The sequence below is a fragment of the Oreochromis niloticus genome, linkage group LG3 (genome assembly GCF_001858045.2).
Source record: "Oreochromis niloticus isolate F11D_XX linkage group LG3, O_niloticus_UMD_NMBU, whole genome shotgun sequence".
NCBI lineage: Eukaryota > Metazoa > Chordata > Actinopteri > Cichliformes > Cichlidae > Oreochromis > Oreochromis niloticus.
In genome coordinates this window covers 25,563,147-25,575,771 of record NC_031967.2, presented here as the reverse complement: position 1 = coordinate 25,575,771, position 12,625 = coordinate 25,563,147, and the positions used below count along the sequence as shown (strand labels likewise).

The window sequence follows — 12,625 nt, the reverse complement described above, 5'->3', positions numbered from 1 at the left end:
TTCCTCACTCTCCACTCAGTGAAGTTTCCCTCACAGGTCAGTGAGACAGAGTCAGAGGTGAAGTGTTGCACTCTGTCAGGACTCACTGTGAGAGACGCTGCTGAATGAACATCTGGAAACAACATGCAGTGAAGAGACAAAGATCACAGATGTTAGGATTATAAATAATTACATTTTATTGAATTAGAAAACAAGATTGTTGGAAAAAAAAATGGTGAATTAAAGTGATGACGCAACTTATTAAACAGAAACAAATTGACCTGCAGACCAGACAAACTTTGGTTGACTGTGATCAGTATGATACTCTGGGTCTCCTCTTCCAGCTCTGCACACATATCCTGCTGTGTGTGTCTGTCCATGAATGATGTAGGAGTCCTGTGCAGTCCCACTGCCATCAGGTAGCAGCTCATAACTGGAGGATTTCTCTGATAGATCAGGAACAGCTTTATACCAGTAGAAGCTCCATCCTGCAGACGGATGTTCAACCTCACAGTTCAGAGTTACTGAGGCTCCAGGACTCAGCCATGATGGAGACACAGTGAGGACAGGACGGGGTTTATCTGTTCAACAAAGATTTTCTCTCAATGTTTCGTCTCTTAACTCTGAATTCAATGTCACTAAAATGTTGACTCACAAATATTTATGATGAACTTTAAGAGTGAGACTATCTAAACATGACAAATATCTCAACATGTACTAATAAAAACACATTTTTACAAACTGTTTCTATTTCCAGGTTAAATGAACTATGACTCTACTTACTGTCAGAAACTGTCAGTGTGACTGAATCACTCCACTCTGTTGTTTTATGCTGTGAACTTTTCATTCTGCCCTTACAGCGATAGTTTCCACTGTTGGATGATGAAGCAGATCTAATCCTGTATTCATTTTGATTTGGAGGGTTTATCATGCTGTTTGTTTCCCACTCATAATCCCACTCAGTGTCTCCTTTCAGTCTTATTTGACACAGTCCAGTTCAAGAATTGCTCAACATCATAATCCCAAACAGGTTAAACAAATATGATGCTGTTGTGTCTTCATCTAAATGCTGATTCGTGAATTTATTCTACATTGTTCTTTAAACCCAAAATCAAAACTTCACTTATTCCCTGTTGTACTCTGTGTAGTAAAATGGGTTTCCTCTTCTTCCTCTGCACGAAGGAAGAGACCTTCCTGTGAGACTCTGATTTGTCCACTCGAGTTGAAAATTGCAAGGCTTAAAAGATTTCAAGTCTCATTAGCAGTAATTCTATCATAACTCACAAAGATCACTGAGTGTGAGCTCCAATGTGAATTTTTAATATTTAATTCACTGTTTTAGGAATATATTTGTTATAATAATAGTAAATGTTATACTTGAAGTGTGACATAATTTACTGATGAGACTCTAGAAGAATCAGATGTTCTACTGCAGAGAAATGAACACTTTCTAATCCTAAATACATTTAGTGGATATATTTTATGTACTTTGATTTTGTCTAAGAGTTAATGTCAATAATAATAATAATGTAAATGGAGAAAAATGATAAATCATATCAGCACCAGCCAAATCTTTAAATAAAATTAGGCCATTTTACAGTTTTAAATCGCAGCTAGAATTTTTACAAATTTTCTATTTAAAAAAAGTGTGTCTAGCAATCCATTTAAAAATAAATTTTGGCTAAAAAAACCTGAACTAACTACACCATAATACAGTAAGTTGCTGGAATAGGTAAAACTCCACATGTGGAGCCACAGGGGGAAAAAATGCTCAGATACTCAGAAGAGAAACCAGTGAATATAGAAATAGAGGAGAAGAAGAATAAAAGGAAGAAGAAATAAATAATAAACAAATACATAATTTTTTCTTAGTGGATGTGCTAAGACAGGTTCACCATCTGTACAGTAGATGTTGATAGGGCAGATAAGAAAGATGATGCTGTGATACACATTGTTCTGGATCTTTCACTGTGAATACTTTTATTCAACAAAGAAAAAAACAGCACTTTTATTGCCATCTGAAAGTTGAGCAGCACTAAGATAGCTAGAAAGCTGTATCATAGAATAAGCCTTTTTATTTTTATTTTTTTTACCTATTATAGATGAAACATCTCGAACTTACATGATACAGTCAGTGTGATGATATCACTCCACTCTGAGAAGAAATAGTCCCTTCTGCCCCGGCAACTGTATCCTCCACTGTCAGACTCAGTAACTGTGATTCTGTGTTCATTGGATGTTGGAGGTGTGTTTAACTTGGCTGCTCTCCATTCATACGTCCACTGAGCTCCTTCACCTCCCTGAATCTCACATCTGACAGTGACTGTCTCACCGCTGTATATCTGAGTCCAGGATGGCTGCAGGGTCACAGTGGGCTTATTGGGAACTGTTCACAGGAAAATGTCCATTGACAAGAAAAAAAGTCAACAGAGGTGCATCATGATTTCTATTTTATATAATAATAAGAGCACTCGGAGATCACAGCTCCCTCTGAAGGACAAGAGTTGTACTAAAACTTTAATGTTTTATGCTGATGTCAGCATTAGTAATATGGAAATATAGTGTGGTATATAAATATTTTGTTCCATTGTGAAGTCATATTATGTTGTATTGAGAAAAACAAATTTGTGACCCTGACCTTTGACCTTGATGCATTACATATGAAAATTGTTTATTTTACTTTACCCAAATAACTGGAGCAGAATTGGCTGAAATCTGTGGCTTCTAGAGGCTGTATAAAATTCAGATTTTAAGATATATTCATGCAGCATGTGGAGCTGAAACAATGAATGGTGTGATATTAAAAAAGATTATAGTGTGTTGTACAGCTGTCTCAATGCCATTTCATATTATATGTTACTAAAAATGGTTTCTAGATTATTTTTTATTTATATATTAAGGACAACTTTGACACTGGGCCCTAAAATGAAGGTCAAACTCAAGTGCTTAGCCAACCTAGTTTCTTGTGTCCCACAACGCCAATACATTGTTGTGAAATTTGAAGACGATCCATAATAAATGATTTATTTAAAATCTTTAGATTACCATATTTGGTGTGACTTTGATTTGATCGTCTTCAAAATAAAATCAGCTTGAGCTGTTACTGGTTGCTATTATTCTAAGACAATTTTACTTTCACATAAAAGGAAAACAAAGTGTTCATTTAACAGATGCAGAAACAAAGAGTGTGATCTTAAGGTCATTGAAATAATAAAAGAAACTCACGTGTCTCCACAACTGTGACGTCACTGCTGTCCTCTGTGTAGTAAACTGGATCTCCTCTCCCTCCTCTGCAGTGGTACAGACCTCCTTGTGAGACACTAATAACTCTGTTTGCTTCATTTCCTCTCATGAGCTGAGCTTTAGAAGAGACTGAATCACGTCTGAACCAGTCAAACTTCCAGCCAGCAGAGCCCTCCACAGAGCAGCTCAGTGTCACACTGCCCCCTGCTGGTATGATTGAACTTCGCGGTCTCAGTGTGGCTCTGGGTTTACTTGCTGTTGAAGTTACAGGATAAAGTTCATTATGTTATCATTTACTTTAGGGAAAAATAAAAACAATTAAAAAATTATTAATAAAAAAATAAATAGTAACACTTTAAATACCAATTAAGCTTTTAATTTACCAACACCAAAGGTTAGTAGACAGATGTAAACATTAAAACATGAAATGTCAGCATGAATCATGGTCCAACTCACATGAAACTGTCAGTCTCAAGGCATCACTCCATCCTGTTAAGAGATAGTCACTGCTACCCCGACATCTGTAGTCTCCACTGTGGGACACTGAAACTCTGCTGATCCTGTATTCACTGGATGTTGGAGGGCTGTTCGTGTTGGGTGCTGTCCATTCATATTTCCACACCTTTCCTTCACCTCCCTGAATCTCACATCTGAGAGTGATTGTCTCACCAGTGAATATCTGAGACCAGCTGTGCTGCAGTTTCACAACAGCCAAAACTGTTCAACAAACAAATAAACATAAATTTTTAAAAACCAATCAACAGTAAACAAAAATACATTTAAAAAATATAGTTATAAAGTGTTACTTTAATAAAATTTTGAATTTGTTTTATTTCACAACAAAATTTCACCCTCACCTTGTTTCTGAATTGTAACTGGAGCACTGTCTTCTGTGGAGTAAACTGGATCTCCTCTCCCTCCTCTGCAGTAATAGATGCCTCCTTCTGAAATACTGATAGTGTGCTCTGATGTTCCAGCTCCTATTTTCTGAGCTTCAGAAAACTTTGAATCACGTCTGAACCAGTCAAACTTCCAGCCAGCAGAGCCCTCCACAGAGCAGCTCAGTGTCACACTGCCCCCTGCTGGTATGACTGAACTTTGTGCTGTCAGTGTGACTCTGGGTTTACCTGCTGTTGAGTTTACAGGAAAAAGTAAAACGTTAAATCTTCACTTGTCTCAGGACCTAATTTAAGTGCTGATCACACTCTAAACATTTTTTTAAATAATTTATCTACAAACACCAAAAAGGAAATGAGAAATTACTCTGCCTATTCCACATTACACTGCCTACAAAACTTCACTATAGGTTTCTCTCATTTATCATTCTCTTATCAAACTCTCATCTCTGTACATTCCTCTTTACATTGCTGATATTTTAAGAGCCTCCATGGTGTCTCTCCTTTCTGTTTGCACAGTGAAAAAAACTGTTGTCCTGAGCTGCCTGCAGACAGCTGGATCATTGTTGGAGTTTTCCTGTTAAGACAGATGTAAACATGAAAACATTAAATGTCAGCATGAATCATGGTCCAACTCACATGAAACTGTCAGTCTGAAGGCATCACTCCATCCTGTTAAGAGATAGTCACTGCTACCCCGACATCTGTAGTCTCCACTGTGGAACACTGAAACTCTGCTGATCCTGTATTCACTGGATGTTGGAGGGCTGTTTGTGTTGGGTGCTGTCCATTCATATTTCCACACCTTTCCTTCACCTCCCTGAATCTCACATCTGAGAGTGATTGTCTCACCAGTGAATATCTGAGACCAGCTGTGCTGCAGTTTAACTGTGATCCTGTTATGAACTGAGAAAGAAAACCATCACTGTTTTCAGTAGCAGGTGAACAAATGTTCTTTTGTTTGCAGGAATCTAAGATAACTCAAATATCAATCAGAGTCAATAATCTGTTTTGGTTTCTCAGCAAACTGATTGAAAATTTAAAGGAGAAATTGTTTCTATTAAACTGTCTAAAATTAAAAGAGTTTTAATATTTGAAACTTGGGATCTTAAAAACAGATGTGGCTATCTGCAATTAGTATGTTTTGTATTGGCTTTTATACTGAGATGAAGAACATTAGTAATCATTTACCCACACTTCTTGAGACATGATTTAGAAATGGTTAATAAATACGCCACACACTCCTGTTACATGTGTAAATGTGTAAAAAAGACTTTGTCATTTTATTCTGTTTAAATATTCAAACTCACCAGTTTCCTGAATGGTGACTGAGTCACTTTCTGTTATGATGACATTTTCCCCTGTAAAATGTAATATTGTGTTTAATTAAAAATATTAAATAGGCTGAACTCAATTTTTATCAATTTGTTATTAGAACTCAATTTAAATAAGTTACCAGTACTTTTTATGCAAAAACGCTGATAAACTCCATTTATTTGAGTTGTCTTAACTTAGAAAAACTGAGTAAGCTGGAAGTTTTTCTTCTCAGTGCGGAAGGATGAAAGATGTGTTTTGAAAATGCCACGTGACTACCGTCCTCCTCCCTCTCGGATCAGTCCGCATGTTCACGGTGCATTTTTTATGGAATATGTTGAGCAAACCTGGAGAAGCGTCAGCTCAAGATATTATTGTTGTCATTGCTGTGGATCTTTACCTGATACACTGACTTGGTGAGTAAATGTTTACTCTTATTCAAACTGATTTTGTGGCTTCTCTTAGTTTAGCACCAGGTTTATAATCTTGCTAGCTAGTTAGTGTTAGCCTAGCGTTGCTGCTGCCGCTGGGCTCATGTTACTTAAAAATCAACACCACAGCCTTAAAAACCTTACATAAAACTATGTGGTGAAATTTTCTGTTGATTGTTTGAAATAAATAAGTGAGATAAGAGCCCAGACAAAATTAATCGGGAGGTGCAGCCGTTAGGGGTGGGGTGGGGTAGGGTAGGTAGGTGGGGGGTGGATAACAGAGCTCTCCGAAAACGTGGAAGCACTTTTGCAAATATGTGATATTTTGATAAATTAAGTAGATATTTGAACATTACACAGCTACATTGTCCCCTGAAAATATCTTAAAAGGTTACTTTGTGACCCAGAAAGGGTAGTCTGGGGAAAAGGAGGATCGCATTTGTCGGCCACGGTTGTCAGAGCCTGTGCGTACTTGTAAGCGCGGCAATGGCGGAGGAGCGCCGCTGAAAAACTTATTACTTTTTCTGGGTCACAAAATAAACTTAAGATATTTTCAGGCGAGAATGTAGCTGTGTAAATTTCAAATATCTGCTCGATTTATCAAGACATCACATATTTGCAAAAATGCTCCGACGTTTTCGGAGACGTCTATTTTTTTTTTCATGCTTTGTGGCAGCTTTAGAACATCTGTGGCATCTATTTATGTCAAATCTAGCCTTCATTTAACAACATAAGCAAACTCTATGTTACAATGATTGCACAGCCATTAAGGATCAAATCAGTTTCTGAAAAATGTTCTGTTTTTTCTCCCTCTGCTGGCTTCTTACTGTCTTTGAGGCTCGGGACCAGCACTCCTGTTGTTGGACAGAAAGACATCAGTAAGTATTTTGGTTTTCCAATATATTAGCAACTGTCAGTGACATTTATATTAATCAGGCTGAACTTTAATCATACTTTAGATCAGCCTGTTTTACTTATTGTTTTATTTGTGCTTTGGTTTGGGGAAGTTGTTTCTTTACTGATCTTTTCCTGTCTGCTGTTATTAGACTTGAGATATGACTGCACTATGCTGTTGCTGTGACTCCAGTTAATTCTACAAGACATGCTGTGTAAGTAAACAAACAACAACAGTTTGGTCTGCATTTCTTGAAAGATCACATCCCCCAAACTTAGTTTAGAGGGTCTACACTGTATACAGTGAAGTCTGCAAGTTTTCTAACAGCAAAATCTGTTTTGTGCCCAAAATCATTTTGCACATCATTAGAATGAAAGTTATTGGCCATGTTTGCATAGCCCTTTTTAAAATGATGCTTTCATGACATTATTGTGTGTTGGGTGGTGGTCAGGGCTATCCAGACTGACAATTTGGGACATTGAATGTCACCTCTCCGGTGGGGATTGGGCCTGAGATCGTCTAAATTGGAGTCTGTTCTATACCAAATGCAGAAAAAAATGTTTTAAGAAAGCAATTAAGTTCATGTTCCAAAAAATATGATTGTTTGCTTGCAGGACAACAGGAGAGATGAGTCCTCCGTCACAGATGGTGTGGTTAGTGAAGATGGTCGCCTCCAGGTTCAAGCTCATTGCATCTCCAACCCACATCCACTGCCACTGTACTTAAGGGAAGTTAAAGACTTTCTTCTGCACCTACATTTGGATCACCTCGATCCATGACAGTCATTCAGGCAGTGATGCCTGGACTGGAAACAAGCCATCCTTAAAATAATACAACATTCCAGCTCATGTGTTGGAATGGAAAACAAATGTGTTGTTTAAATTAGAGACTGCACTTGTGACAGAACAATAAATATTTTATTTTGATTATATAAGTAAGTACAAAACAAACTTGTGGTAGGCCTAAACTTATTTTCAGAATAATTACATCTGAGACTTTGTTTCATTGTAAGATTATAACAGTGATGGCAATATAATTGTTTGTTGTTCAGCAGAACAGTGTCCAGTATGTTGGCTGTTATACTTTGTTGTGTTTGAAAATAAAAGTTGGGCTAATTTTAACATCATTACAAAAAGTGTTGTTAATTATTTTTAATCATATTCAGGTTAACACCAATTGTTTTTTCATTTAGTTGAACTTAACATGTTTGTCAGTAGGTAAACAATTAGTATTGTACAGTCAGAAATATCAAGTTATTGTTAATACTGCAGAGTTGCAATGTATAAGTTGTCCTAACAGTCATCTTAAGTAAGCTTTACTTAGTTTTTTTGAGGCAACGAGTTTCCATAATTTTTTTGAGTTCTGGGAACTAACAAGGCTGTACAGTGTACTCAAAATGAGTAAGTTGCCCTAACTTGGTCATCTTACGTAAACTTGATCCAATTTTTTTGAGTTCTGGGAACAAATGAGCTTGTACAGAGTACTCAAAGTAAATAAGTTGTCCTAAGTTAGTCATTTTTAGCTAAGCTTTACTCAATTTTTTTGAGGCAACGAGTTTCCATAATTTTTTTGAGTTCTGGGAACTAATTAGATTTTACAGTGTGTAGTTTCCTCCTTTCAAGACAGAGATAACTCTCTCTGATACATTAGATATTGCTGACGGTTTTTCAGATGAGGTCACACTGCCCCCTGTTGGTATGATTCTGTTGTTTGCTATCACAACAGCCTTGTCATGTTCTGTAAGTTAGAAATACAACAAAAGATTGAAAATTGTTCCTATTGTAACAATTGGGTTGAAACTTAAGTTGTTTAGTTAGTTTATGTACTGTTCAACTGTATTTTGAAAAGTTTTCAGTTTCTAAGGTTACACAGCTGTACTGGAATCTGACTGGGGGGAGGAAACTTGACCCGTGTGTGAATATGTGGGTGTATGTAAGTGCATGTTTGTGTGCGTGTGTATTTTCACCTGGTGGAACTTGAATATGCTACTGCTGTGATGGAGATGTTTATTTTTATTACTTTTCATAAAGGGAATATATTTAATTGTTTAGGACATTTTTGTCTTAAGTGTGAGCTATAGCTCAGCCTGGTTTGAGTGTAAGTAGGTATTGCTGTACTACTGTATTTTTTTGTTTGTAAAGATGTTTCAGTAAAGGAAAATAAATGTTTTCTTGTGAATATGAGAGGTCATGTGTGTTCACACGCCATAAAATAAATTTGTGATGATAATTTATATTGGAATATGTGTTAGTACATGATTGAATATACAAAATAAGTTAAGTAGTCATAATTAATGGTTGCAATACTGTAACCATTGCAAAACAGAAATGGTAATTAATTAGTTTAAAATGTTTCATAGCTAAAGTAGAAAGGATTAATACTATTTCTTGTTTGAAATAGTATCAGTCCATGGTGTTTAATCTTTGAGTGGATTCTGCTGGATCACTAATTTTATTTGTAAAGGTGATGAAACAAATGCACAGAAAGAGACACATTTGTATCAGTGAGTCACACTCTTTGGCTCTTACCTGGCATTTCTAAGACTGAAATGTGTTAAAGGAAATTTTAAATATATTTCACATTTGCTAGTTCAGCTCCCTCAGCCCCATCCATCCTCCAGTACAGGTACAGCTTCAGATGTGCTGGGGCCACTGGAGTTTCAGCCCTAAATACTGGGAACCTGTATCTCCACACTGCCACATGACAGATTCAGGTGAATCAGATTCTCTCTGGCTCTCACTGAGCCTTATCTCTGTTTTCCTGGACATTCATCTATCATCATGTGCTGGGCAGCGCTCCCTCCTGCTTCCTGTCAGTCAACTCAAATCAATTCTAACTCACCCTGTTCCTGGCTTTGTTCACCAAATCAGAAAGCTGGTTCTCTCCCCATGGATAATCAGCCCCCTACATTTACCATAGACACCTGTTTCTCTCAGCTACTGGTGTCTGTGAAAGTAAACTCCTGATAATTTTGTCAGTTCTTGTCTGTGTCTGGGTTTTGATTCGGCCGTGACAACATATAAACAGAAAGATACAGGAGATGCATCAGTGCTGTTCATATTTTGTAAACAGGAAGAAAAAAACTGTCATACCTTCAGCATTTACATTGAAGAGTGTACTGAGCACTGAAATCAAGATTGAAACATCATCAAAACAGCAGCAAATCAACTCACTATGAACTAAAACATTTTAAAGTAAATTTTCAGATCGGAGACTCATCCTCAAATTTCTTTGCTTGTATGCTCTAAACTAGTAATGTAAAAACAGCAGTGTTTCCAACACAATACCCTGCTTTAAATGGACACAAGGTAGTACCATTCGAATTCTCAGAGACTTGTTAACCACCTCATACACTTTAATTTACACCAATATAGTTTCTTAAATTGGTCACAAGAGAAAGTCAGTGATGTACTTACAGAACAACTCCAGCACGCAGAGCAAAGAGCGCTTCATCCTCACATCCAGCTCTGCTGCTCTCTGATGCACAGCTAAGCTTTCAGTGTTTTACTTTTCACAAATAAGCAGAAGAAAGAGATGCTGTGCTTAATATAGATGAGACCGTAACTTCTTCTCAGTGGCTTCCATGCTTCCTTCCCTTTTACACTGAGCTCAGACATCTGCTATAACTTCAACCGCATCAGTGTTTACGCTTCCTGTCCATTCAGAACATACAAGCTTGTTCTCAGTGTTGTTCTCTTTCTCTGTGTTATATAAAAAAAAATAAAAAAAAACCCAGTTCTGTTACTTCAAGTCAGGCAAAGCTTTCATTTAGGTTTAGTTTTACTTCTGTCTTCTTTAGAAACTCACTTTTTTCCCATACAAAAAAGTCATACAACCCCATACATTTGGATTGCTATCATTCTGGAATATTTGTCAGGGTTTTTGAGATTGTCAGTGGCCGGATGGCAGCGTATCATTTATTTCTGACAGTCCTGAGCAGGTTCATGCAAAACAAACTTGAACAAACTTGAACAAACTTGCTTTGACCTTATTTGACCAAAAAATGTGCCTATAAGAGGAAACAAAGTTAAAATGCTCCCTTTTAAGCTGCAGGGGAAAAAAACAGACTTTTAGCTATTTTTTTTCTACTATTACAATGGAAAACATCCTTTTACTTCTGCTTTGATATGTAAATGTTTTTGTCTTGTGGTTGAATTGTGGCTAGAAGGTGGTTGTGACCGGATTATTTTTGTGGCTGAACTGAAGCAAATGAGATGCAGTTTTTACAAACATGAGGAATAAATAAACCAACGCACGAATTCATTTTCTTTCTTGCTAAATTGCATCGGTACAGATGCACACAGACCTTATTTGGTGGGTAAATGTGCCAAATAAAATACCAAAGCACAATAATCAATATCTTTGTGCCAAAAACTATATATATTTTAACTGAAAACAAAGCATGGCACTCAGTAAAGAAGCCATTGCCATGCTTCTTTGCTATTCTACCATGTACCATGTGTTCACGTGTTTCCTGTTTGCACTTTCAAGGTAGTTTGTAGCACCAGGTTCTCGACGCTAAAGCAGCCACCAAAAATCTGGATTTTTTTTAACAACTTATTGATCCAGCAGTATTAAAATAATTTCACTTTATTAACAATTTATTGAATAGTATGTTTTTGAATTTTATAGCAGTACTAACTTTAAAAGTTGAAAGCATATTGAGAAATACACAAAGCAAAAACCATGTATTGCCTCATTATGCTAAACAGCTGACTGAATTTTCTGTTCCCCTTTACACAAAAAAGATGTCATATGTCAGCAGTGTTGGGAAGGTTACTTTTAAAATGTATTCCATTACAGAATACTGAATACATGCCCCAAAATGTATTCTGTAACGTATTCCGTTACGTTACTCAATGAGAGTAACGTATTCTGAATACTTTGGATTACTTAATATATTATCATGCTGTTTACAACTACGTGAATGTACTATTGCTGTGATTTATTACTGTTACTGAAGGTCCGCGGCTCCGAACAGTAGTAAAGGGACCTCTGGCTAATACGTCGGGTTCCGTGTCGGGCTGGTAGCTGAAAAATAGCTTTACTTTGTTGTCTGGGTCAACTTTGCTTGCCAGAGACAGAGAGAGGCGTTGAAAGGCTGCTCCAACGGAACTTATTTTTTCCGGAGGAAAACACGAACACAGTGTACAGTTGAGTCTTAATAGCTTACTTACAAATGGGCTCGTCAGGCACTCTTCTTGGCTGCAGTGGTTATTATTATATTTACATGCTTCCAGCTCCCGTTTTTGCTCCGTGACAGCTCGGACTTTTCCTTTCTCTCCCTCCCTCGCTCACAGACACATAACGTGTATGGTAGTCCATTCTCGCTGCAGCACGGACTACACTGCCCATGAGGCTACATTCTTTAGGGCCATGCCTGTAGCGTTCTGCCTTTTAGCTTAGCACAACAACAACAACAAAAAAGCGCTCTCTCACCCAGGAAACACGCAGAGAAAGAGCGCGTCACCCTGTAACCATGGCAACCGTAACGCTGCCGCCTGGAACAACATTACGTAGCTGTCAAACAAACCCAAACAGTCCTGACCCGCGACAATATGAAACAGGGAAGTACCGCCGTGTAATCCATTTATTTCAACAAAGTAACTGTATTCTGAATACCACCTTTTTAAACGGTAACTGTAACGGAATACAGTTACTCATATTTTGTATTCTGAATACGTAACGGCGGTACATGTATTCCGTTACTCCCCAACACTGTATGTCAGGGATAAGATGCCACCATATACTCACTAGAGGTTATGTGCGAGCAGACGACAAATATGTTTAGTGCATGTGCAATCAGTTTTTATTTTGAATTACATAGCAGACATTATATATAGTAATTAAAGCACATCATTTGCGAA

The 12,625-nt window shown here is 37.3% G+C and overlaps 2 protein-coding genes across 2 annotated transcripts in view; both read right to left on the bottom strand.

Moving 5' to 3' along the window:
- The window catches only part of LOC112846230 (Fc receptor-like protein 5), a 48,866-nt gene extending 38,432 nt beyond the window's left edge, over nucleotides 1-10,434 (bottom strand). The window contains exons 1-4 of the mRNA XM_025905645.1: nucleotides 10,175-10,434; nucleotides 9,851-9,883; nucleotides 5,429-5,479; nucleotides 4,758-5,024 (exon numbers count right to left, since the gene is read on the bottom strand). Of these exons, the coding sequence (XP_025761430.1) occupies nucleotides 4,758-5,024; nucleotides 5,429-5,479; nucleotides 9,851-9,883; nucleotides 10,175-10,211 (388 nt within the window). The 5' untranslated portion in view covers nucleotides 10,212-10,434. The remainder of the gene's footprint in view (nucleotides 1-4,757; nucleotides 5,025-5,428; nucleotides 5,480-9,850; nucleotides 9,884-10,174) is intronic.
- Nucleotides 1-12,625, bottom strand: part of LOC109194483 (titin) — a 722,900-nt gene that overhangs the window by 351,006 nt on the left and 359,269 nt on the right. The gene's annotated exons all lie outside the window — the stretch shown is intronic.